Below are 26466 nucleotides of genomic sequence, written 5' to 3' on the forward strand. Positions count from 1 at the left end.
AGTACGTCAATCTGTCCAGATGCATCACAACACCGATTTATTCCAAGAAATTTAACAGGCTATAAAAAAAAGCTACAAATCTCACCTCAGCATCATCTGCTTCATATCCATCATTGCCATCAGCGCTACCAGTTCCTTCATTACTGTCATCGCCTTCATCTCCCATCCCTGTGTCTTCATCATCATCCTCATCGTCTTCTTCCTCATCCTCATAGTCCTAAAACCATAAAAAACCAGCAGCTGATGGGCTTAGCCGTGTCCTGCAGCAGGGGCACTGCTGGAACAGCTGGAACAGGCTGTGTCCACACACTGCAAGTCCAGACTACAAAAATCCAGAGTATTTATACAGTAAAAACAATTAGTCCCACACAGTGAACTTTACATCGGATCAAAGATAAAATCATAAAGTAATTCATAAATAAAGTAATTCCATGCTACACGTACTTCCTGCTCGCCTTCATTTTCTTCATCATCATCATCTTCATCATCACTGTCAATTACGATGACATCATCTCTCTTGGACTGACCATCCTGGGATGATGAATTATTTGGTTGATCTGACTGGAGAGGTCCAAGATCTATCGGGATAGACTGAGAAGTTTCTTCACTGTCCTCCATGGGAGTGTACTCTCCCTGGGTAACACCCTGCCAAAGAGAAATGTGAATTACCGGAGGAACCAAAATCAAATACGGCATATCCGATTTTCACATGTTCATCAAGAAAGCATGTGTTGAATTTCTGAGATCTCTCAGATCTCAACCTCAGTCAAATGGAGGCCTTGCTCTACAACACAAATATTTTACCCTTCCCTACCAAATCTGATCTGGGATAGGATCATAGAACGTCCTGAGTTGTAAGGGACCCACAAGGACAACAGAGTTCAACTCCAATAGGTGCCATCACTAGGGATACTGTATCACATATGATGTATTTGAATGCACACCCATGAAAATCTGCTCTCTGAATGTTTAGCCATCTACTTTGGACAAACACCAACACCTGCAACCATCTCTCTTCTACACAGGAATCCTGAGCTGCTGCTTTAGAGTTCTTTTGCTCTGGAGAAACAGCAACACAGTGCACATGATCACCAGCCACAAAGTGAGCAAACAATTCTCCTTCCATTCAGCATGTACATATAGTCAAAACATGTAAACCTGACAAGTATGACTAGAAGTGTTCAGAAAAAAGACAAGTGCATAAGAGAGAGTCCCTCATAATCTCTTAAAAAAACAATCAAGACTTTACCACATCCCTTTTGTAGCATTCAAGACTTTTGGTTTAGGTATGATAACTAGGTTATTATTTCCTGAACAACATGTTACTTTAAAATTGAACATGCTTGTCTAGCAGCAGAATTCAAATTATCACATTGAGTTGTTTAATTAAAGAAGGTTTAAAGATACCTGTGGAATAGAAAGCACACAGCTGGGATTTAATGAGGAGATAAATGTTTGTCATGCCTTTTAAACATATGATGGATACAAGGGGAAAAATGACCGACTAAAGACTCAGAACCTGCCACTGCCTAAAGAAAATAGATTCCACAGCTCAACATGAGGTTTTGCCAAATTACAGTTATATTTAGCTTTCCTAACACAGCTACAATGGGCATTTTACAGAACCAGAACAAAACCAACTTATTTTCTTTGTCTATCACATCATGACCCATCTAACACTAAGCTTGCTTGAGGATTTGTCAAATCCTTCTGTAAAATAAAGGCCAGAAAACAAAGAGAAGCTCTCCAAAGGAGTAAATGAAGAACTGAAAACAAATTCCATTTTAAGATCGTGACTTATTTAACCTCTCCATCTCAGTTTTGCTATAGAAAACTGGGGTTAAGGACACTAGGATTTCTAAAACGCCACATCAAATTGAAATTCAAAACTGCAAAGCTTCATTAACATCCTGAATTTTACTTATATAGCTATATGTAGAGTGCAATACAACCCAAATATGTATCCTTGAACACAGCAAGTCTGAACTTAAAATGGTTTAAAGTGATTTCCACTTGAAAAGTTCCAGATATGATTTGCTATTTCATTTCTAAAAACATTGATAGTGAAAGAGACAGCTATTTCTGCTGAAAATATTTTTCTTTTCAAACATGCTTACTTCTCCAATTGAGTCTTGTGAGTCTTGATTGTATGTTTGAGCTTCTACCTCACCATCAGTGCTCTCTTCTGCTGTCACTTCCTCCTGAAAGAACATTCATTTTTCTTGTTTAAAACATCATTAGCGCTAAAGTTAAGATGTTTGAGATTTTTCTAACTTCTTTTTTTAATGATCTTTTCCCACAAAGATCACAGGCATCATTTTGTTCCCCTTCCACTATTACTCCTTTGCTCTGCTTTTATATGGCACCTTAGATTTCTCTGCCTTGGAGAAATAGTTTCCCCATTCCAGTCCACTGCACCTCAGTGCTCTAATCTTTTCGGGACCAAAAAAGAACCCCCAAGGTTTCCCATTCCACCTCCATTCTCTCAGCTAATTAAGTGATAACATTCTTACACCATCTTGCCCTTTTCTGGTATGCAATATCCACCTCGTAGAGAGTTAATAAGACAGATTAAGTAGTAGCATTTTATGTTGTCACAAACCTCAGGTCCAACTCTCTGTACGCTTCTCAGTTTCTTCGGAAGAGGCACATCCACCGTTTCCTCTGAAATTTGGTCCGAGTTTTCCACAGTGTTATCTTCCTCTTCCTCTCGTGGACGTTTAGACAGCGAAGAACTCGGAGTAGCTGAAACTTAAAAGAGCCTTTCTGTTATTTTCAAATGTACAGACAAGAAAATCAGAAGGTTTAGTATTTTATTCCAGAGTATCACCTTTTTTTCTACATTGGATGATAACAAGTAGTATCAGAATGACTCACTTTGTGCTGTTTCCTAGGCCATGGAACCATCAGCCCCTTTGGTTACAAGTCTTATACTCTTGGACCCATATTCATGACCTGACTGAACCCAGATGTAATTAAATGTAATTAAAATTAAATTAAGATATTTTTTCAGCATTTTTACTTCTGACAAGTTCACCTACAAGTTTAACAGAGTATCAGCTAGAAAACAAAAAAAGCATTTTAGAAAAGTGTATTTTGGGGAATAAACGTTTTAGACGATGCAGGCCAAACAGATGTGCAACAGTGTATCACACTAAGCAGCTTTTGTGTTCATCTCTATATTTTCTATTCCAGCTTAAGTAGCTTACTCGTGACTCCTAAAATGAACCTTGCTCCAACAGTACCACGGAAACAGAGGCAGCAAGGTTTAACATATTAAACCCCGATGCTGCTCTGAACGGATAAACACAAGTTTGTATTTTCTGCTTCAAGGAATTCAGTGACTATTTCTTAAGGTTTGAGAAAGGAGCCTAACATCAGAAGTTTGTAAAACTTGCAATAAGCTCAGGCGGGAGAAAAAAGGGCAAATTCTTTTGCTGAAGTTAGGCCTGGCTTAACAGGGGTTCAAAAAGGCAGGCCTAGAAAATAAAACCAACCTGTGCCAAAGACGGCTGTGGAAGTGGAGGGCCTCTCTATCTGTGAGCTCTGTACGACCTCCACGATGGCAGGGGACGGCTCCTGTGCAGCGGGCTCAATCTGAGGGTGGCTTTGCTGGGTGGGCTGCACAAACGCCGTGGCTTGAGTCTGCTGCTGAACAGTCAGGATGGGCTGAGACAGAGACGTCTGAACGTTGGGGCTGGTGGAACGCACAGACCCACTGGTGCTCCCGAAGACTGGAACATGCTCCACGGGTCCCTCTGACTGCATGGCTGAAAGGCAAACAGGAGCGCATTCAACTGTCGGCATGCTAATTACTACAGTTCACATTCTCCATTTCAGAACGCCCTAAATAAGCAGATTCAGTGTTCTGCAGATAGAGTTAACATTGCTTACAATCTTCAGTTGGGGTGTATTACAAGGGGGGTGGTTAGTAGATCGAGAGAGGTCCTCCTTCCCCTCTACTCCACCCTGGTGAGACCCCATCTGGAATATTGTGTCCAGTTGTGGCCCCTCAGTTCCAGCAGGACAGGGAACTGCTGGAGAGGGTCCAGCATAGGGCAACAAAGATGATTAAGGGAGTGGAAGATCTCCCTTATGAAGAAAGGCTGAGGGAGCTGGGTCTCTTTAGTTTGGAGGAGACTGAGGGGTGACCTTATTAATGTTTATAAATATATAAAGGGTGAGTGCCATGAGGATGGAGCCAGGCTCTTCTCGGTGGCAAACAATGATAGGACAAGGGGTAATGGGATCAAGCTGGAACACAAGAGGTTCCACTTAAATTTGAGAAGAAACTTCTTCTCAGTAAGGGTGACAGAACACTGGGACAGGCTGCCCAGGGGGGTTGTGGAGTCTCCTTCTCTGGAGACATTCAAAACCCGCCTGGACATGTTCCTGTGCGACCTCACCCAGGCATTCCTGCTCCAGCAGGGGGATTGGACTGGATGATCTTTTGAGGTCCCTACCAATCCCAAACCTACTGTGATACTGTGATACTGTATAATCATAAACTTTGTTGCAAGAGAGGCAGTCATAGAAGTGCAATATTGAAAGAAATGCAAGGACAATAAAATTATTTGACATATTTTCAAACCAATAATTACTGAGATTTCAAGGCAAAGTTTTTATTATTTCATTCCTATGACGACAGGCTGAGAGAACTGGGGGCGTTCAGCCTGGAAAAGAGAAGCTCCAGGGAGACCTTAGTGCGGCCTTTCCAGACTTAAAAGGGGCAGATAAGAAAGATGGGGACAGACTTTTTATCAGGGCCTGTTGTGATAGGACAAGGGGTGATGGTTTAAACACAAGGAGGGAGATTTGGGCCAGACATGAGGAAGGAATTGTTGTCCCTGAGGGTGGTGAGAGCCTGGCCCAGGTTGGCCAGAGAGGTGGTGGATGAACCATCCCTGGAGACATCCCAGGCCAGGCTGGACGGGGCTCTGAGCAACCTGAGCTGGTGAAGATGTCCCTGCTCATGGCAGGGGGGGACTGGGGGAGCTGGGAAGATCCCTCCAACACAAACCATTCTATGATTACTTGTAGATCCTTACACCATACTAATGCTCACCTTCCTGAGTCTCCACCTGTGTTGTGGGCATAACTGTGGCTGTTGGAGTAGTAGTAGGATTAGTGACAGTAGCAGGTGTCACCATCGGGCGGATACTGGCTCTCGGAGTAGATTTATTCCCAGCTATCGCAGCAGCAGTCACTTTACTTGGAGTTGACACAACAGGAGTTGGTTTAATATTTGCCGTTGGTGGATCTGAAGTGCTAGCACTGAAAAACAGGATCTTGGTTTCACCATGGTAGCGCAGAAAGCAGGTTTTAAAAACATGACATGTAAATATATTCTCATAGACAGAAATACTCGTTTTTAAAAGTTTAAAATTTAAAAGCCCGACACAGGCATAATGAATTGTCTTCCAAATTTTTTTATATATTTAAAAAAGAAAAAAGATAGACCAACTATCCTATAAGCAGCATTTTGTCCCGCTTAGAGGTTTGACAAGTTTCCTCAAAGGTAATCAACTAGAACTCTGTAAGCAGATCAAAAGAAGCAGCGCGTAGCCTGCACTATTAGCTGTGCTGGGTCTTTATTATAGCGAGAAAATACATCTTACATTAAAACTAACTGCTTAATTCAATACAGAGCAACATCATCTTTTGGTTGAGAGAAGGATCAGCCAAAATTCAAGGAACATTTTTGAAAGCCTTCCCTTCAAAAGGATGCTGTCGTAAAAACTGAGAGTTTGTCACCTAAACTCAGTAATACAGTAATATTTCCCACTTTAGAGCTTAGTCATTTGACTATTTTATCTGTTGTTAGAGCTACCTTCTATTCAGCCCATTTCTCATGTTTGAGATTCTTGCATAAGGAATATCCCCGCCCCGAAACCAAAAAGATTACAGATAATAATCGAAACTGTATAACCACAAGAATCTTGAAGTCTGAAAATATTTTTAAAATCTTCTGTGTTTCCCAGATACCACTTTCTTGGTGGTTAATATGACTATTTGACTTCTTAAAAGCTTTATTGATTAAATGCAGCTGAGTAGACAGGAAGATCATACTGTGTCAATCAGTATCTTGAAAGCTGCTTAAGGAAAATTGTGAAAAGCCAGTGGTTTACTAAAAAGAACAGCAACTAAAAGAAGACAAAACCAAAAAACACCAGCCACAAACTCTGCAAAAACCCCAAACCCTTCAACTCACATTCCTCTTTCACCTGAAGCTGGCGTAGACTTGAGAGAGATTTGCCTCTGCTGTTCTGGGACCTATGAAGTAAGAAACAGAAGTATCGTGCCACGTAAATACAAAAAAGAGCAAGTAATTTGGTAAAATACTTCAGCAGACAGATCTCTTTGCTAGTAGTTGGGTTTTTTTAACAGATTTGCTACCATACTTAGTCAGACTCTGGGAATACTGCAAATTCTCAAAAAAAATCATACCAGTGATAGCAAGTATGTAAACCAATTCAGTAATTTCTCAGGTATTTTTTAAAGCTATGGAGAGAAGAGGAGCTTAAACTCATTACACTGAATGCATGGATAAAAATATAGAAGTGGAGGGCAGAGTGCAAATTGCTCATGGGCTAATTCGCACTGAATGATCTGTGTGCTTGTTAGCACTGAGAATTCTGCCTGTGGCAGGAAATATGATTAAAATTAAGCTCTGAGTCCTGCCTAAAGCTAACTATATTTCCAAAATGAAGGTAGTAGCAATGTGGGGGGCTCATTGAGATATATAGAGTGTAGGAGTCCTATGACAAGAATCTCCATCTGCTATTTAGGATGTTTAGAGAAAAGAGCTTCATGTAAAGCAGTCCTGAGCATTAAGTACTGTACACACAAAACCAAACCAAGCTAGAGAAGGGCACCGACAGTTGTTCTCGCTCAGTCATGAGACACACAAGCCCTTTATTTCCTCTCACACAGCTGGCTAAAAGGATTTTGTACCTTGTTTGTAGACTCTGGCGGCTCATCCCGCTGCTCGTGGTGGCGCTCCTGCTGCTCTCTGAGCTCTCTTTCCAGACGGCAGATTCGACCTTCGTACTGGGATTTCAGTGCGCTCATCCGCACCTCCAGTTCAGTCTTCTGCTCTTCTAATGAGCTGCTCTTTTGCTTCCACTCTTCATTTTCTTTTGTTAGCTGTTCTTTTGTACCTAAATGAAAAGGAAAGAATTCAGTCTCGCCACTGTAAAGCTGCCTGCTAAGTCCCTGCATGCTGAATACCTGGCTGTTTTAATAGGTTAATGATGTATTTTGACATCTTAAAACCGTTAAGCTAGCAAAGGAGCTCTTAGAGGTAATTTTAACTTTCACCTGCCATTTTTCTATTTAAAAAAAATTAAAATATAAAAATACATAATAAAGATATATAAAGAAAAAACTACATAAGTAGTCGCAAATGAAACAAGATGTTTTCAGCAAGCTCTGGTACCATCATTCCTCTCAACATCAATTAAAAGTAAAGGAGGGAGTTGTTTCACACTTGTACACTTAGAGAAGGCAAGAGAAAATTACCTGTGTCATCTCTAATCAACAGTAAGATAAAAAATGGGAGTTATCATGTTTGCTGGCTAAAACTGAGTAAAACTTTTTTTACCTCCATTGTCATATACTTCGTCTCCTGAAGGAATTAAAATTTAAGTTTTAGAACAATTCCTGTAACATCTAATCCAGAAAAAACATTTAAGTAAAATATGAAGTAGGCCGTGTTTTCCCAAGCATCCTGTCTAAATGCTTTTACATAGAAATAATAAAAAGGCCAAACAGAAGACACCTTAAGGCCAGAAATAAAATATTATAATACCAGCTAACTGCGCGATTTTCTGCTTAGCCGCAAGCAAGGTCTTCCTCGTTTTCTCTTCCTTCTCAGTGATCTGTTGCCTGAGCTGTTCTTCCTGTGTAGTCTTCTCTTGCAGATCTTGATGAAAACGAGCAAGTTCTGATTGTAGTTGTGTGATCTGCTCCTGAAGATTTCTAACTTCCGTTTCCTTTTCTGATATAGTCTAGAAAGAGAGAGATTGCAACTGCTGGTCACAACCAGCTACTTTAAACAAGCCCCAAGGGCCCAGTATTAGCTGGCCACTTTATTAATATTAAACGGTTTTTAATTAACAATATGGGAGACCAGTCCACTCCAAATGCAACAGTTGAGAGAACAGCATTACCTTTCCCACTTCTTCATTCCAAGAAATAATGTGACACACTGGGCACAGGATTTAAACAAGGTTTAAGGTCCCTCTTCCCAACAAGGTAGAGGCACAAATAGGTCATTTTGCATATTTCTGTGCATACACGTGCACACACACAAAAAACCACCCTCCCATTCCTCACAGTTACATATTTAAGTACTCTGAAATTGTTCAGTGTCCTTACCATGCTTGTTCTGTTCTTACCTTTTGTAAACTCTCAACCTGAGCCTCCAAAGCCTTTGTCTTCACTTCAGCTTGACCGAGTGTGTCTTTCAGCTCTTGTACTTCCTGGGCAGAAACTTGTTGTTCTTGTTGTTCTACAAGAGGCTGAGTTGATGCTTCCGCAACCATCTGAAAGATGTCAAGTGGTATCAGGCTAAAGGGCTCCATCTGATGAGATCAGCCTTACTTTCACAAGTCGCTTTTGCATGCAAACCAATGGTTTAAAAAGTTCAGCAATTCTAATCTTAAGTTTTTTAAGAATACTGCAAAATCTTAAGTGATACGCAGCTCATGTTTTGAGCTAACAGTACAATAAATGATGTCATTTTCTGCTTTTCTCTTCACAGATAAGTATTCATAGATTATTATACAAAAGGAATGTGAAGATCATTAGCTAGATTATGCATTATTCTAGTCGAAAACACACTTCTAAAATAGAATTTTTTTGCAAAGTGTATCTACCTTATCGTGTTGTGCTTTCAGCTCCTCATATTGAGTCTTGTACCTGCGCCCAATTTTCTTGACCTGTGTTATAGTTTTCACTTTTTCTTGTATGTCAGCCACTTTAGCATCCAGTTCTTTCTGTAAAGTATCCTTTTCTGTTCTTATTTTAGTTACTTCATCCTTCAGGCTCTGAACAAGATTCTGGCTTGTAGTCAAGGATGCATTAGTTCTAAATAACAAGAGATTAGGGGAAGACGCAAATGAGATGTTCGAAATAGTCAATATGTTTCGATATTGCTCATTGATCTAATATCACAGGCATTACCTGTAGTGAATTATGTTTTCTAGGATTTTATGATACAAATGAGTATTTGTAGAATACAATACATTAGTTTAGAAGAAGTTCAGCTAAAAGACAGCTTCCAAAACAACTCTCCCTTTATTTTACCTGCTTATTATCACACTACAGCAAGAATACCAAAAGTTGCATAGTTACATGGAGATAGTTAAGAAATTCCACTTCCAGATCCAGCTTTATTTCAAATATTTTGCTTTGCACAAAACTTTTGAATAATTGACTTATGCCACACCTGGCTATTTCTGCTTTAAGCCTGCCCGTTTCTTCACTCATTTGTTGTATGCGCTTGGTGTTTGCTTCCCTCTCCGCAAGCAGCTTCCGATACTCTTCAAGATCAGTATCCTTCTGTTGGCTCAATAAATGCTGAAAGGTTGAGAAAACAGGTTGCGTTTTCATAAGATCATTATACAATTATATCCAGAAAATCTCCTTGAATTAGAGCTACTGCTTTTGCAATTTGATTTGGAATGCCTATGAATTAGAGCAGCCTGTTTTGAAGTTGTATAAGTAATGCTTTATAATTAAAATACATTTCTTAGCTTGTTGTTTTTAAGAAAATTTAGAACTTTTTTTGGTCTTTGTTTTGGGTTTTTTGTTTGCTTGGGGTTTTTCTGTGGGTTTTGTGTTTGAGTTTTGTTGCTGTTGGATTTTTTGTTGGTTTGTGTTTGGTTTTTGGTTTTCCACAACATCTTTGAAAACATGCATTCCTCACCTGAGTCCGGGCTTTCCAGCGTTTAACATCTTCTTCCAACAGCTTCTTCTCTGCCTGCAACATCCCACTTTTCTCACTCAGTTCAGCATTAGACTCTTGCAGAGGTAGGATGTCTGCCTCAAGCTTGCGTACCTGGCAAAACACAACTGAGGACTAAACTCTCTGGATCTTATAAGAACGAAGGAAACTGAATACAGTAGGTCATGAAAAGTAAGAACAGTAAGAGGGACAGACACTCAAGAAGTCATGATGTATTAACAGGTTCTTTTCCAACTCTCTGCCTTTCAGTGGCGAGCTGGGGGCAGGGAGAAGGAAAAGGAGCAAGCGCAGGGGATGATCCTACAGAGAAAATTATACAGGTACAACTTCACAATTTTGGATTCTCACTTCATACTTTGGTACAGGAAACAGATTATTAATTACATGTTAGAAGCCAAGCAACAGTACACTGGATCCCATGCAAATAAGTGGTGTGTAGAAATGGGAGGAGACAGTATCGCCCTTTTAAACTCCTAATAAAGCTGTGGTCTGCTTTACAGGTGCCATTTTCCTTCACCTGCTCATAATATCCTTGTTACTGAACTTCTATATGTTGTACGGGGACCAATGTCTTCTATAATTCTAAACGGAAAGTTTCCTCATTTGCGTATAACGTAAAAGAATAAGCACAATCTAAATAATGTATTTATTGTAATTAGCAATGGTATATCCAGACAATAACTCATCGGCTTGAATATCTGAAAATATTATGTGAGCCTCAGTACCAACCTTTGCTTGAATTTGTTGTAGCTCTTGTTCCAGTCTCTCCTTCTCTTCTCTTAGCATCTTGTTGGTTTCTATCAGTACGTTCATGGTCTCAGTTTTTTTCATTAATTCTTCGTGCTGCGCAATGGTTTTTGCTGTCACCTTTTGAAAAGATTTAACTCAGTCATTTGTTTTGCTTGCACATGCATATATACTTCTCTGGATCTGGCACACCACCACCTTGCAAAGCTATCATGTGTTCACTATCTCACATGTACATTCAAAGTAAGTAAATATCATTTAAGAAATAGGGGATTAAAAAAAAAAAAAAAGAGACAGAGAAATTATCTTTATTTTCCCTACTGATGTGATTTTAGAATTGCCACATTGCTCCATAGGACTCGCAACAAGATCCTCTGTTTGGCTATACAGTAACCACAGTTTAAAATCTCCCAGTTCTTCCAAAACTTCATTTTTGGGCAGAGGCAGCAAAGACAGAGTAGAACATAGAGAACAGCCCTCTCTTACTCAAATCATAAGTGATAATATCCAACCATACCTGCACCTTCTCCCTCTCAGCGTTGAGACTGTCCTGCAGTTCCTGGAGTTCCCTTTCCAGGTGCTCAACTCTCTGCCGGTACCGCAAACTCTCCACCTGGGCCACTTCGAATCTAGTTTCTGCAATCTCCTTTTCTCGACGTATAAATCTGCAGTGAGACAATGAACAACACATCATGCCCGTGAAAATGCAAGACAAAGCTTTTCAAGGTGAAGCATCCTGTATCTGAAGGTCTAGTGAATATAGAAATTGGTTCAGAAAGATCAAAAAGAGACTGCTAGATAAGAATTAGTGAAAATCTCCACAAATTCTTAAGAACTACAATGAGAAATAAATCACCTCTATGAAATTTCCTCACCAATCACATTTGCTAAAATCTGATTTAGCTTCCTGTCTTAACTGACCCACAGCTTTTTCCTAGGAGTAGAAAGAAATCTCCTCTCTTAGTTTCTGATGTAGCACAACAACCTCCTACCTAGCAAAAAAGCGCCTACGTTTTATACATCATCCTTTAAAGTAATACAGAACTATTTAATTTGCAACTAATTTATAACCACACTAGGAGAAGGAGCCCAGAGTTAAGTTTACCTAAGAATTTCCAAGATTTGCTCCTGGGATTTGCCCTCCTCATTGAGAGAAACATTGACTGCAGTTGGCACGGCTTCCTTCATCGAAGTCACCATCTTGTCACTCAAGCTTTCCAGCTGTTCATGTAATAATCGATTTTGTTTTTCCAAATCTTCACAGCGGGATGCGAGTTTGGAAGCTTCATCCTATAACAAAATGGTTCGATGGCTGTGAATTCTGTGTCGGAATTTCCACTAACTGAAAAAAAAAAAAACACTGAAACCATAAAACAAATCATACCTTGATCATTCTCTCTCTCTCTTCCCACGAGGCTTTGCACTCTAATAATTCAGACTCCGCTTTCTGAGCGGCATCCTCCAGCTGCTGCCTCACCGCTGCGTTCTTGGCAACTTGCTCTTTAATAGCCTGTAAAGCTTCAACATCAGCAGCATGAAGCATTAACTCCCGTTCATATTTATTTTGTGCTTCAGAAGCCATCTTTGCCTGCAGAAAAATATAAAAAATAGATTCTGCTCCCTTTAATGTTATACGTTTGATATGTATAAAGAGATTCCTAAATTCTAGACAAAGTCAGTGACCACTAATCAAAAAGAAAATCACGGGGCAAAACCTGTGTCCTTCTCGAGTCCAAAATAATGGATAAGCTTAGAACAGTTCCCTTAAGGAAATTCTTATTTTTACGAAAAATTAGAATTTTATATCATTTTCTCTGAGCAGCTAGCAGGAGGATATACTCTCTATATAGCTACTCTACAATTAAACCTCTTGGTGCAGATTCTGCACTGATAACAGGCAGGTGTCTAAGAACATCCCCTGGTTACTTCTGCATGTGAATGGGCAAAGATATTTGCTGCATGAGGTTAAAAAGCTACCGACTATGGTCAGTATTTGCTGAAAAAGATGGAAATGCCTGTCAATTGAATTTTGAGTTAGATTAAACAGCAGCTAAAAGTTTTTCAACATTCTTTACACCAAATCAGTGTTGCCAGGACTCTCACCTGCAGAAAAGTAGACTCCCATTAAAAAAAAAACCACGTTGGTAACAAGATAATCTTTCCATGTGCTGCTAAATATAATATTTCCCTCAGTTTTAAAAGATGGCAATTACGTTTTGGATTAGAAAGATATTTTCCCCGCTGTCTTGTTGTGAGAGTTCAGGTTTTTTTTCTACTTCCCATCAGGAGACTGAGGTAGTAAATCATTAAAAACAGTTAATTACATACCTCAATCAATTTTTTTACATACGAGACAGACTTTAGAAACAGCATCTTCTGTTTTCTTAAAGATGATACAAACTGTGCTTGCAGCACAGCTTTGTATTCAAAGTCAGTTTAATTGATACTACCACAATGTTTGATCAGGTAGAACAATGAAGCATTAAATAAGCAGCTGTTCAATGAAGTGCTTTTAAAGCAGTTTTCTTGCCTCCACAAGCCTCTGATTAGCAGAACTACCTTAACAAAAGTTTTGAGTTCAACTGAAAAATCAATTAAAAACTAACATTACATTTACCACCTCTGGTTGAAATAGGCAAATACTACAAACACACCTGTTCCTGGCAGTCACGTCTGGCTTGCTGTTCATTATTTAGAGCGGTGCTGGCTCTCTGCAGAGCTTCCTGAACTTCTGATTGCATGGTGGACAGACTCTTCTTCAGTTCTGATAGCTGTAGTGATGGGGGACAAGGGAAATAACCAAAATAAATAAACAAAACAAAAAATTAAGACTAAACACAAAGTATTTTACGGAGTATTGAACACAGCGAGGCTTTGAATAATGTAGAACTGAAGTATGGTTATTTTTTAGTATGTTTTTTAAATACTAATTTTAATCTAAAGAGAAATACTTTCAAGATTTCAACTTATTAATATACAAAGCTCTTTCCTGGTAAAAATAGATAACTGCTCTTTCAGAGTTGGGCCTGCAGTAATTCTAGTTGCAGTCATCTTGTTTCTTTCAAACCCAGTAAGAATCCCACTGTAAACCAGACAAGTAAGGGCACAGACTACCCTGCATGCTACAAATTTGGGTTTGGCTCATGTTCCAAAAAGGGTTTTCTGAGACCCGTCTCAAAGGCTTTTACCCACGTTTTTCTGCAAACAGTGCTCAAAGTTCAGAAAGATATTGACAGCTTTAAATACACAATCACCTTAAGAAAGTGACAACGTACTAATCATGTTTGGAAACCTCTCACAAATTTAGTTACCCATTTGTACATCCTAAAAAAGATTGAGGTTTTGGACACTACCATACTGTGAAAACAAACTGAAGTTTAGGGAATTATGGAAAAGCACATTCTTGTGGATTCTATGCAATAGAGTTTAAGGAAGAGGATGTGCAGTGCATACCTGCTGTTCCATATTCTCCACAGCTTTACGCTTCTCCTCTTGCAGTTCTTGCTTTTCTTTCTCTGACTCCATCAACTTCTTTTCTAGCTGGGCTTGATACTCTGAAGACTCCTTCAGGCGAGCTTCAACTGTTGCACGAACTTCCTCCGTCACCTTCATTAAAATCCATCATAAGAGATCAATTGGCTTTCCTTTAAATACGGTATTCTGATATGAAAGCAGTGTTTTTTTTTAAACAATTTAAAGCCAGAATAGGTGTTGTTAGCATCTCGTTTAGAATACCACCGAAAATTTGGAGAATCACAAATAGCACTGACATTTTCTTCTTTTTTCCCCCCCTTCAAAGCTGCAATACCTCATGAGATACACCTAAGAAAAGTTTTACGTGGCTGCACTCAAATGTGCAGTAGCCATTTACTACACACCAGAATCTGCAATATTGTAAAAGCAAATGAAGCCACGGTGAAATTTTTACAGTGACAGAACACAGGCAGAGAACTTGCATACTAGACAAACAGCATCTACTGATGCTGTGACTTCAGTAGAAAATGAGAATTCTGTTTTCCCAATCTAATTGATTCCACTATGCTGAATTGCCTGGAAGAACAGGCTTCATTTCTTATTAATGTGGTGGAGTGTATGACAGATGAGAAGGTCATTCTTAAGCTTTTCCCATCAATCCCACATACAGAATGCTCTTTTGCATGGCTGAAGACCTTACTGATGCAGAAGGTGTGAATTTAACTGCTTTTGATTAAGGGTTAATTCATATTTTTAACCACTGATCACAGGGTTATACAGAAGAGTTTTTACAAGTCAATTCCCCTCTTTCGAAAGAAGACAGTGGCAGAATACAGCGTAGAGTCAAAGTTACTATTCCACATTTTAAAAATATGCTGCAAAAAGGTCTAATATTTCTATGATTAAAACTGTTTCTAATTGAAATTGTCTTAAATAAGGTCTTACTACGTTATATTCTAATGTCTTCTAAGCTAACTTGAGGTTTTTTGTAATTCCTCCCATAATCCTACAGACTGTACTGTATACAAAAAGTCTCATCGTCTTTTGTTTTGTTGCTGGGTTTGCTCTAATAACCAATGATAACTACTTACTTGTTTTTCCTTATTAAGGGATTCCTCTAGACTAAGAACCATGGCCCTGTACTGTTCCACATTACTAGAACTAGTCTTGAGTCTTTCTCTCAGGTCGTTAACTTGTTCATCAGCTTGTCTTAGTCGACTTACAAGATCATCCACATCTTCATTTGCATTAGGCTGACCTATAATATTAGAACACATTCATTAACCAATGAAGTTTAATTCAGTTTTTTTAAACCACCATTCTGTTGAAAACTGATTTATTTTTAGGGTAATAACGTGGAAAACACAATCACCCTCACAAAGCTTCCCTAAATAAAATTGTCAGCCATAACCAAAATAGTGGCTTACTATAAACTTTGTTGATTCAGAAAAGAAAAAAAAAGGCTATTTAAATATAAGTGACCTAACAGACCTAAGTTCTTTCAAATACAAAAAAAAGGGATCCCATTGACAAAGACTGCTCATAAATTAATTTTACTTTAACAAATCATCCTGGTTATCATTTGTTTGAATATGTGAAGAGCATTATTATTTAGCGTATTGTCCTCCCAATTCTAAATTCTTATGAATGATGATTTTCACCATTCTGCAAACAGCAATGCTTAACATAAAGAGAAATTCAATAGAGAGACAGACACCTTACCCTTCCCTGGAGCCCTCACTGATGACTGAGATGCGAGCTGAGCCTCCGTGTTGTTAAGCTGCTGTTTCAACATGGTAGTTTCTTTCTGGGCATTCTTTAAAAGTTCCTTTGTATTAATGTGACGGTTTGTCTCAGTCTCAAGCTGCCTCTTAAGATCCAAGATATGAACCTGAAAACACAAGGTTCTTAAACTTGTAATTATTCACAAACGGCACAAAGACCAAGTATGTTCACAAATTTCACATATGAAAAGCCATAGACTGCAAGCTGGCAGAAACCATGCAACTGTGGCTTTATTATCACTAAACCAAGTTTAGTATATTTATAATTATACTCACCTCTTGATTTTTGGTAAGGGAATGTCTTTGTTCCACCTCATTTTCTAGTTTCTTCTTCAGCTGAGATATCTCGCGCTCTAGCTTTTCAATCTGATTAGTGAGTCTTTGCTTCGTTTCTGTCTCGGACCTCTCCAGTATTCCCTGATAAAAGAACGTAATGCACCATGCTTACAATACACTTTAAAGAATTTTCTTAATCACTGCAGCATTTTATACAAAGTTGTCACAATACTTCTCCCATCAACAAAAAAAAAAAACTACTGTAGGGAGCAAGCAATAAAAGGTAGATGCAGGAAACTATGAAAAGTAGCACTTATGATTATGATTTAGTTTTGAAAGATTTTTTTAATAATAGTAATACAATAAGTATTGCTAATGCATGCACTGGCAAATTTTGCTATCATAAAAATTAACACACAGACTTTTTCCTATTACTCTGTTTCATAAGTTTTGTTGCCATTTCATTGTGAAAACCCCAAATTCTCAGGACTTTCCCAGGTAAATAACAGAGTATTGTAATTTACGACAGGAATAACAAACTTCCTTAAACAAGTTGCTTGAGTATTTTATGTTCAGTGTCAATTTGTAGCAAAAAAAAAAATAAGCCACCCTACAACCCAATCCCATTACTGTTTTATTCCATTTCAACAGGTATTTATTGAAAACTCTGAAAGACAGATCAACCTCGGACGTAAGAATAACACCACATACCTGAATAGTTCGTAAATTAGTAAGCAGCAAGTTCTGTCCTCTTTGTTCAACTAACAAAGACTCACGTTGCTGAGTCAAACGCACATCTGACATCTTCAAGATATCTTTCTCTTTTTTTAAGTTTTCTGCTCTCACCTTTAAGACAGCAAATAACAATAAAAACTTGATTATCAATCCCAAATCTGCTCATTAATGTTATTTTTATGATCAGTTAATATTACTTTCAAAAAAGAGCTTTTAAGATTACAGATCGCAAATTAAAATTTACGCAAATTAAGCCATGAACAGTAAGAACATAATTGTTTGATGAATTGCATTCTCTCTGTAAACTGAAAGACCTTCGGAACATTGTTCCATCTTCACCCAGTGCTTGAGGTATTTTGTGCAATGTTGCAAATGTAGGCAGCAAATATAATAGCTGATGCGCTCAAAAAGCCACACATTCAAGTTCCGACAGCTTTCAAGATAATCATAACACTTGAGCTAATGCGGAATACCAAGCAGTATAATACGCTGAATCACTAACCTCTGCCACTGCCAGTTTTTCATTAGCTCCCCTCAGGTCTTGAGTCATAGTGTTAATTATCTGCTCTTGCTTCTGAGTCGTTGCTGTGAGTTTCTGGGTTCTTTCATGCAGAGATGTTATTTCTCGCCGGTAGCCTTCAACGTTATCCTGCAGCATTTCATAACTTCACATGGAACAACAAAGCAAAGGATATGTTTGCCACATTAAACTGTTTAATTGCAAGAGGTGTATATACACAGCTATATGTTTTGTGTTCTTGGGCATCAGTTTTCACATAGGTGGCTCGCTCAGCTAGAAGGTATATTGTTGATACCACCATTTCCTTTGTGTTCTTTAACAGAATAGACACTATTAATGTTTAACTGGCAATTCTTCTTGAGCAAACAAGATTCTCCTGACAGAGAACATTAGGCAATTAAATTAAATAGTTGATTTACCGTTTGGAGGCAAACTCCAGCTGTGTGGATATCTTTGCATTTTGTGACCTCAAGTCTGTGACCTGCTCCTGAAGCTTTTCATTTTGTTCATTCAGCAACTTGTCATTCTCTGCCTTTTCTTTTTTATAGTTCTCAAACACTTCCTGCAACTACATCCAAGAACACGCATTAAAGTGCTTACAAGTGTAAAAAGAAGTAATGATAGCTTTCTACAGTGCTTATTGAAAAATATACCTGCTTAAGTGCAGCCTTAGCCTCCACAGCCTCCACTGACTCAGCCATTGACACTGGAGCAGGAGTTGACATGGCTTGAGGTAAACTTGGGCGCTTTGGAGTAGACATAAGAGAAATCTCCTCTGGCAACGTACCTGAAGCTAAAAAAAGATACAGGGATTTTAAACGCAACCACTGAATGAATGTTTGCCAAAGCAAACCATATAACCACACTGAAATGTGGCTAAAACTAAGACTGTATTGCTGGGCAAGTCTTGGGCTATCCTGAGCAACTCATTTTTTATACCTACAATAAGCTACCAGAACACACAAAGTCACCACTACATGTCAGTCATTATGTAGCAAATTATTATACTGTAAAAATAAAATCATGTGTCTAAATCCAAATTTGTAGGTTTTCCAGTAAGGGTAAAAACTGACTAGCAGGTTAAGAGAAGTCACCAGTACCATTACAGCACCATTACTGAAAACTCGTAACAAAAGGACAATTTTATATCTTTTCAGCGGTGCAGAAATGTGAAGCTCACCTTGCAAAGGGATGATGGCTCCTGTGGTCTGTGCCAACAATATGCGGAACATATCACGCTGACGAACTATAGACTCAACAAGCTGCACCTGATGATGACGCGACTCACGCAGCTTTTCCAGCTCGTTGTGAGCTTCCTCGAGTTGACTCTGAAGCTCCGAAATTCTGAAACCACCAACAGTTGTTTTCAGTAAGAAAGAGCGAGGCAAACCAAGATGACACAACCCAGTAGCTTGAGCAGAGAATCAGGCTGAGAACTTTTAATACAGAATTACTTTCTGTGGGCTTTACAGCTGGTGAATTAGATATGCACACATTCCATTTTTTGTTCAGCTAACAGGAATGAAAACTTCTTTTTTGATAAACAGCGCTGTTCTGTGAAATCACATTCACTAAAATTTATTTTTACTTCGGATTTTGACGACCGGACCTATTACAAGATGTATACCTACAAAACCATTTTAATCTAACCCTGAAGACAATGTTGCTTAATAACAGTTCGCCTTTATGAATTACATAGCTGCTCATGAGCGCATGCACACTTACAAATGCACATACGTGCACACAACCACTACCAATCAGAAGCAAAAAACCTGAAAAGTGTTCGAATAAATCCCTGTTAATACTTAGTAGAAACAGTTTACACATCACTCACTTAGATGATGTTGTTTCTTGCTCCTCTTTTTCTCTAGCCTCTCCCAGCTCCCGAAGAGCGACCAAGAGACGCTGATTCTGCTGCTGAAGTTCTTCAATATTTCTGTAAGAGACCAGGTGTTGAGATATCACCTCAGAAGAGCTACTGATGTCAGCGGAGCTCACTTCTTCATCGCGAATCACATGGTTGCCCCTGGCTTCCTCTAGTTCCATTAAAAGCACACGAATCTGAAAGAGAACATTCTAGTGTAAGACTTGCAAACAGACTCAAAATTCTGCTCTGAAAAACAGTATAATAGAAATAAAGTCCTTGGAAATTAAATATTTTCTCCTACCATATACAAACTACTACAATCAATAAATCCTTGTAAGACAGTTACATTACAGAAAAAAAAAAAACAGTTCGACAAAAGGAAACCACATCAATATCACAAGTAGATAGTCCATGTTCAGTTCTGCAAACAGATCACAGGACACTTCAAACAAAGAAGTTACGACTTTTCCATGCCAGATGTCAAACAATATTATCCTAAAGCAGCATCACTTCTATTCAGCTAAACTTAGTCCAATTTTATAAGCAGAAATGTAAATACCATGTTGTCTTAAGGAGAAGCTTTTAACATCACTAAGGCTCTTAAGAGAACTAAAGTCTACATGACTGTCACTGAACACAGCTTCCAAATAAACTTCAGAAATACAGCACCATATTAATAAATAAATTGCAAATAGCACATTTAACCATGGCAACATTTGTTCTACCTGTTGTGAAAGATCTTTTACTTGTATTTCCAGTCTCTGGTTCTCTCTCTCAAGGAGAGAGGCGTGTTTATTGGCTTTATCGGCATCCTCCTGCAATCGCTGGATCTCCTGCAAGCACACAAATATTAACAAACATGGCAATTCAGCTCAAACACATTTCTTTCCAGTCAGATAATGTCTTGTGAATCAAGCTACATTTTACTACTTTAAAATTACACTCCAAAGGTTAAACTCCACATATTTATGAATCAAAACCTCTTTCATGCTACGTTAGCGTATGTATTAAAACTAATGGGAAGTGAGCACCTCTGTTTACAAAGCATTTTTCTCTCTCGGAAATGAAAGATTGTGAGTCACCACATTTAAGCCTTCACTATAAAAAATTCTGAAAAAATGTTTTGTTTGTAAAATTATTTGTCCTGTCCAATAAATCACAAGCTAGAAAGTTCAACGGATATTTTCCCACAATAAAAGTTGACTAAAAGATACATTTTATACATTTACTGATAACCATTAGCATTAAGGAATTAAAAATCCATTTTTTCCATGATTTTACGTGCTCTTTTATTTTATACTGACCTTCATAGCTTGTTCAAGCTTCACAGACAGACTAGCAACAGCTTTTTGGGAACGCTCAAATTCTTCACGCTGACGTTTCAAGATTGGTGCTTTGGCTTCTACTTCCTGCACTATTTCGTCCAAATATTTATTGATTCTCTTATTCTCCAGCTTTTCCAAAAGCAACTGATCCTGAGTTTCTACATACGCATTGTACAGCTGCAACAAAACATTTTTTTGGTTTTGATACACCTGGACAGACCTCTTAAAAAAGAACCACTGGTAATTACACAATTCATAACTTATGGCAGTATCATTTTATACAACTCTAAACTAGTTGATCCAGAGAAACAAGTTGGACTTTCAAAACAATGTGTCTTTAGGACTCATACCAAGACAAAGCAGTTATCTCTAATAATTTAAAAATTGCAAACTTTTATAGAGCAACTGTGTGCAATAAAATAATTCTATGTAAAAGGGACAAATCTTAGGCAAGCTTAAGACAATAGGAATATCAAAAATAGTGTTACAAAATAATGGCTGGAGAGAAAGACCAATCACAAACAAAATGATAATAAAAAGTGCACAAATAGAAGTGTAAAAAAAACCCTAGAATATGTACAACATATGATTATTTTTTCTGCAAGTATAGGCCAAATGCGAAGCAATGGAGATGAAAAAATTTTGTAAATAAGCAAAAAAAAGCTCCTGCCAAAAACACACAAAGAAAATAAGTTTATTTGCTAAAAAAAAAAAAAAAATTTAGAAAAATAACTTAAAGCCCATATAAATGTTTTGATCTACTAAAGTAAAACTGTAAAGTACGTTTGAAAAAAAATCCCAATAACTCAGCTAGCAAAGTCTCCCTCAAACGCATTGAAAGATTTCATCGACTCCAGCCAGGCGTTACATCAAATCCCAAACCGTGAATGAAGTCTGCACCCTTATATTATTAGCGCTGTATCTGCTGGCACTTCGAGAGCCTCGAAATGGAAGAGTTAAGAGAACTTACCTCAGTAAGTTTCATCCCAGGCTTGACCACTTTGGCTACGGCCGCAGCGGTGGGGGACATGGCTGCCAGCTCCTCCTCGGACAGGATGGCTCCTGCGGACATAATCCCACCAACCACCATTAAAAGCTGCAATAATTCCCATCATAGATATTCTTTATTAAGAATGTCTACATACATACATACACCTTTGTGCTTTGTAATACACATACATGTGCAAGTGACTGGTATTATGCACAATATTCCCTGTCATACGTTATCAATGTCCCTGACCGAGATAATCTGAAATGTTGAAAAGCTTTTGCTATTAGAGTCTTGAAAGCGACATCATTTCTGAACATAAGCAATTGAAATAGCTAGAACAAAACTTATATCAGATTTCCTAGCAAACTGCCAGAGGTTTGGAGTGGCAGAGCGCTGTTTATGGTCTTTAAATTAACAGAGAGACATAGCAAATATACTTCAGACGTAGCAAATACACTTCATGCCTCTCTGTTCCTTCCTACTCTGCTCTCTCTTTCCATTAGAAATTACTTATGTGTAGTAAACAAACTATTATTTTCAACAAAAAAAGATAGAACAGTCAATACTGAGCAAGATTTAATGTTAAGTAAAAATTTAAGGACAGAGGTTTGTTTTCTGCTGCCCTTTTTTCTTTTAAGAGGAAAACAAGAACAGTTTATCATCCCCACTCCCCTCTCCAGAAAACCATTAAAAGCATGATGATTCAGCCTCAAGGAAAGGTTTCCTCTCCCTTTTCTTTGAAAAAAATAAGTCAGATTAACAAAAAAACATCAAAAAACATTTTCATAGAAATGCATTTTCTGATGGAGGAAAAATATATTTTCATATATACACACACATGAAAAAGCTTCTACAGTTAATTATTAAAAATGACCAAAGATGAGTTAAGATTAAAGCACTTCCTACAAAAATTAAGCATAGTATTTTCACACAAGACAACAGAAAGACTGAGACTGTGTTTGAGTTCCCAGCATCATCTCTACCTTTGCGCTTTGTAGCGGACAGTAAATCATTGGCATTCTCCAGCTCCTTCTCCAGTTTACTGATCTTCTCTCTCAGTTCTTTTTCCATTCCAGCTTTTGCCTCTTCCACCTCAGCCAGATGCTCCTGGGTCGCTTTATTAGCTGAAATTCAATCAGATAAGCAGTTTGCTGTGTTGTGGTTTTCTTTTTCTTTTTTATTTCAAAAGGTCAAAATTTGCATATGCACCTTAAATTTTATTTTAGCTTTATACAATCTGCAGAAGCTCATGCAGGTAGCAAGACTACCTCAAAGCATGAACTGTTGCCTATGAACTTGGATAAGAAAAGGGCTAAAATATGAACTGTTTATCAGTGAAAAGGAATCCAAAAGAAGAAACTAAAATGAAGACATATCTTGCAATATTAGATCCTCGTGTCAAAATCCAAAGTAAAATTCCAGGTATATCTGAAAACAGTTCCCTCCCACACACCCTCCGAGTACATTCAACTAGTCAGGTAAATGTTTTTCTTGCAAAGCGACCATCCCCAAAAGCCCAATGAAGTTCCTTTCATAAAGGTTTAATCCATATTTTTCAGTGCATCCAGGTAGTTCTGTCCCAGTCACGGTTTCTCACTCCTGACTCACCTTCGCCCGCTTCCTTCAGCAGCTTGTGCAGCTCCTCCACTGCTCCTGTCAGCTCGTTGCTCTTTGCCTCCGAGTCATCAGCAGCACTCTAAAGAAAAGCATTTTATTTCACCTTTTAGTGCGCAGCAATAATGACTATATTTTTATACAAAGCTCAAATTGACCTCAAGTTGTGAACGCTCCATTTGTTGAGTAAAATGCTAAAAGAGTCACCTAAACTGGACAATTCTCTTTCCTCTGGGATTAAGTCTCACTCTGAGTATTCCATTGTGACCATTATGAAAAATTCAGTATTTTTAGGGAATCTTATATCGATGATTTATGTATATTTGCTTCCAGTTAGAGATCTCGCAAGTACAAAGCGGTATAATACTTCAGCAATTCTGCAAGTCCATTAGAGATAACAGAAATAAAGTTGAGTCCACTTCTGCTGATCAGAAAATCTTAGAATAGGCTCCCACGGGAGGGTGTTCCATTTTAATACTTTTAATATCAGGTCAGACAAATATATCAGTAGTTACAAGTACGTTAAGCAGAAGACAAACTTTTAAGCCCCTTCAAATCAATGATTCTCTGATAAAAGCATAAGTGAACAGGAGTTTAAAACAAAACAAAACAAAACCAAATTAAAAGGCAAATAGTAATGCATTATGCTTCAGAAAAATTAGCTGTTGACTTGCTGCTCAATAAAGGGACATCTGTTCACATCTAATCAAAATATTAATGCAGAACACACAATTGAGCATGGTAGAATGATCAAGTGGGTATGTGAGAAAACTCAGGAAAGAGAGCTCATAACCTGTGGATATAACATGCATAAACTACACAGCAATGAGTTGTGCTTGTTAGCTGACTTTGTCTTAGTCAATAAGCTACGGGATAGTTTTCATTCTTTGAGCTAACAAAACAAAAACTTACTTGTTGAGATGGTGCTAATTTGACACAATATGTGACATTCAGCTGTGCCTTAATCAGATCACTAACACTTGCAGTGTTATTTGAAACAAACTTCTACTAACCAACCTCAGAAAAATCTCTTGCACAGTCATATTTTCCACACAAACCTTTACCTCCCAATACAGCATTGTAAGACATAACCACATTCATACAACATGAAGCCTCGAAACGGTGCGCATCAAAATCACTATTTTACACTATTTTAACGCCGGATTTGCTTAATCTACAAAATGATCCAAGCAATGTAAAGTTTTAAATGCTGCCTAAGACAGAAGCAAAGAAAATGATGTTTTGGATGTTTCCCAAGGTTTTGCAATGGCAGTTAAGTCTTGCACACATCAATATATTGTGGGGAAAAAAAACCCCAAAACCGGCCTGCACTGTTTCATGCTAAGATTCAGCCCAAGTAATACTAATATACACTTATAACAGAATCAATAAACTCACCTTATACAAATTGGATAATTTTATGTGGGCATTCAGCTCATTGTGGAATCTTTCCTCCATACTAGCTTGCTGTTCCTTTGCCTAGTAAATTAAAGAAGAGACAGGGTGGGGGAGCATTCCATTGTTTCTATTTCACACATTTCGTTTTTCATTTTGTAGAAGCAAATGTAATGCTATTTCACAAAGACTTCAAGCCTTCTTACCTCCTTCAATTTATTCAAAAGGTCTTCCACATGCTTCTGAAGATTTTCATTTGACTGTTTCAAACTGTTTACCTGTTCCTCCATTCTGGAAACCTGTTCAAAGAATAAATGAGAACACCATGTATAAAACTTGCCTTTTCAGTCCAGTTTATTTTGGAAAACAGCCATTTCTTTTTTTTTTTTTTTTTTTTTTACTTTAAAAAACCCCTGAAAGTTCCAGAAAGAGCATAAATGGTTGTTCCTGTGCATTCAACTAAATGAAAAAGCAAGAGTCCCCTAATTGCTCCAATTACGCATAACCAAATAAACCCCCAAGCTGCACCGGAGCCAAGTATTGGCTCCGACCCGACCAATTGTCACAGGTGTTGAAGAAGCTGCTCAGGGACCCAAACAGATACTCACTAAAGCTGAATATGTTCAAAATATGACTATGGATTCTGCCACATATTTTGTTGCAGGAAAACAAAAATATCACCACCCCACTCCGCAAAGAATGTTAAGTCAGGTCCTTCTGCCCCTTCCTCTTATTTAGAACTGTATTCCCATACATTTTAAGAAGCTCTATAATGGTATAATGCTATTATCAGTGACTCTAAAATTTCTAGCTTTTAATTAAATCTTTTTCTATTCTAAGTAACGGTAACTATACGTATCCTTAAACAAAAAAAAAAAAAATCACATGTTAAAAGAAAGAACATCTCCTTATTAATTGTAAAACATATTTTTTCAAATGCAGTTATTAAAGTATTTTGTTTTGTTTAATATAGTTAATCAGGAGGTATAATTTATAAGAAATAGCAAAAGCACTCAGTAATTACACTACCTCCTCCTTCTTGTTCTCCAGGTTACATTTAAGCTCTAAGATTTCATTGCCTTTCTCCCTGGCAGTGTGTAGAAGTTCATCTGTTTTGGCTTTCAACTCAGCATTCAGCCACGTGTTTTGATTCTGTAGAAGTTCTTTTTCTTGCTCCAACCTCTTCTCACGGTACTAAAAAAGAAAATTGTGCAGTGTAATTGTACTGGTTCCATAGAAAACAAAGAAGCTAGTCAAAGGACAATGATCAGAGTAGGAATTGTAAAAATGTACTGCAATTTGTTAAATAGCACCAAATGACAGGCTGTGTCCCTTATTACGTTGGTAATATTAACTTCCTAGTCTCAAACTACAAGAACCTCTTGAAACTTGAGTTAGTTTCCTCAAAATTTACATTAGGTGGGAACATTAACTACGTTAGTATCTAGTTAAAAGAAATCAATTAAAGTTATCAAAGTTTTCCTCCCCTTCTTTCTCCTTTCCTCCTTTCTTCTAGCTCTTTATAGAGTTTATTCTGCCCAGAGAAATGATGCAGGTTCACAAACAACTATTTTTCTCCTTTCTACCTGCCTTCATGGACCTGGAGTCCTTCCTAGTGTGCAGAGGCAGCCACCAATAAGGCTTGGACACGCTTGCTCAACATGACGTCCCCTTGCCTTCTATAAATGTATGTCTTAGTTTCAGCCACAACCACCAATTTCATAATAAAATAATTTGTTATAAATGACAGAGGTACACTCGACCTACT

At 38.0% G+C, this 26466-nt stretch overlaps 1 protein-coding gene across 7 annotated transcripts in view; it reads right to left on the reverse strand.

The window, feature by feature from the left end:
* The window catches only part of TPR (translocated promoter region, nuclear basket protein), a 38312-nt gene that overhangs the window by 8490 nt on the left and 3356 nt on the right, over positions 1–26466 (reverse strand). For 6 of the 7 annotated variants that reach the window (XM_082054826.1, XM_082054825.1, XM_082054824.1 and 3 more), the window contains exons 6-41: positions 25728–25892; positions 24905–24997; positions 24702–24782; positions 23298–23385; positions 22673–22813; positions 21669–21760; positions 20678–20875; positions 20099–20206; positions 19341–19567; positions 18687–18850; positions 18160–18299; positions 17926–18074; positions 17489–17651; positions 16963–17097; positions 16252–16392; positions 15914–16082; positions 15283–15449; positions 14171–14323; positions 13372–13488; positions 12102–12305; positions 11823–12007; positions 11235–11382; positions 10700–10837; positions 9932–10063; positions 9452–9582; positions 8880–9090; positions 8400–8546; positions 7811–8009; positions 6955–7160; positions 6212–6273; positions 5066–5274; positions 3498–3770; positions 2603–2751; positions 2118–2201; positions 445–645; positions 86–217 (exon numbers count right to left, since the gene is read on the reverse strand). In XM_082054826.1, coding sequence (XP_081910952.1) covers positions 86–217; positions 445–645; positions 2118–2201; positions 2603–2751; positions 3498–3770; positions 5066–5274; positions 6212–6273; positions 6955–7160; positions 7811–8009; positions 8400–8546; positions 8880–9090; positions 9452–9582; positions 9932–10063; positions 10700–10837; positions 11235–11382; positions 11823–12007; positions 12102–12305; positions 13372–13488; positions 14171–14323; positions 15283–15449; positions 15914–16082; positions 16252–16392; positions 16963–17097; positions 17489–17651; positions 17926–18074; positions 18160–18299; positions 18687–18850; positions 19341–19567; positions 20099–20206; positions 20678–20875; positions 21669–21760; positions 22673–22813; positions 23298–23385; positions 24702–24782; positions 24905–24997; positions 25728–25892 — 5502 coding nt within the window. The remainder of the gene's footprint in view (positions 1–85; positions 218–444; positions 646–2117; positions 2202–2602; positions 2752–3497; positions 3771–5065; positions 5275–6211; positions 6274–6954; positions 7161–7810; positions 8010–8399; positions 8547–8879; positions 9091–9451; positions 9583–9931; positions 10064–10699; positions 10838–11234; positions 11383–11822; positions 12008–12101; positions 12306–13371; positions 13489–14170; positions 14324–15282; positions 15450–15913; positions 16083–16251; positions 16393–16962; positions 17098–17488; positions 17652–17925; positions 18075–18159; positions 18300–18686; positions 18851–19340; positions 19568–20098; positions 20207–20677; positions 20876–21668; positions 21761–22672; positions 22814–23297; positions 23386–24701; positions 24783–24904; positions 24998–25727; positions 25893–26466) is intronic. The other variant, XM_082054821.1, reaches the window with a different exon arrangement.

The sequence above is a fragment of the Streptopelia decaocto genome (assembly GCF_964273445.1).
Source record: "Streptopelia decaocto genome assembly, chromosome: 5".
In the NCBI taxonomy this organism is placed as follows: domain Eukaryota; kingdom Metazoa; phylum Chordata; class Aves; order Columbiformes; family Columbidae; genus Streptopelia; species Streptopelia decaocto.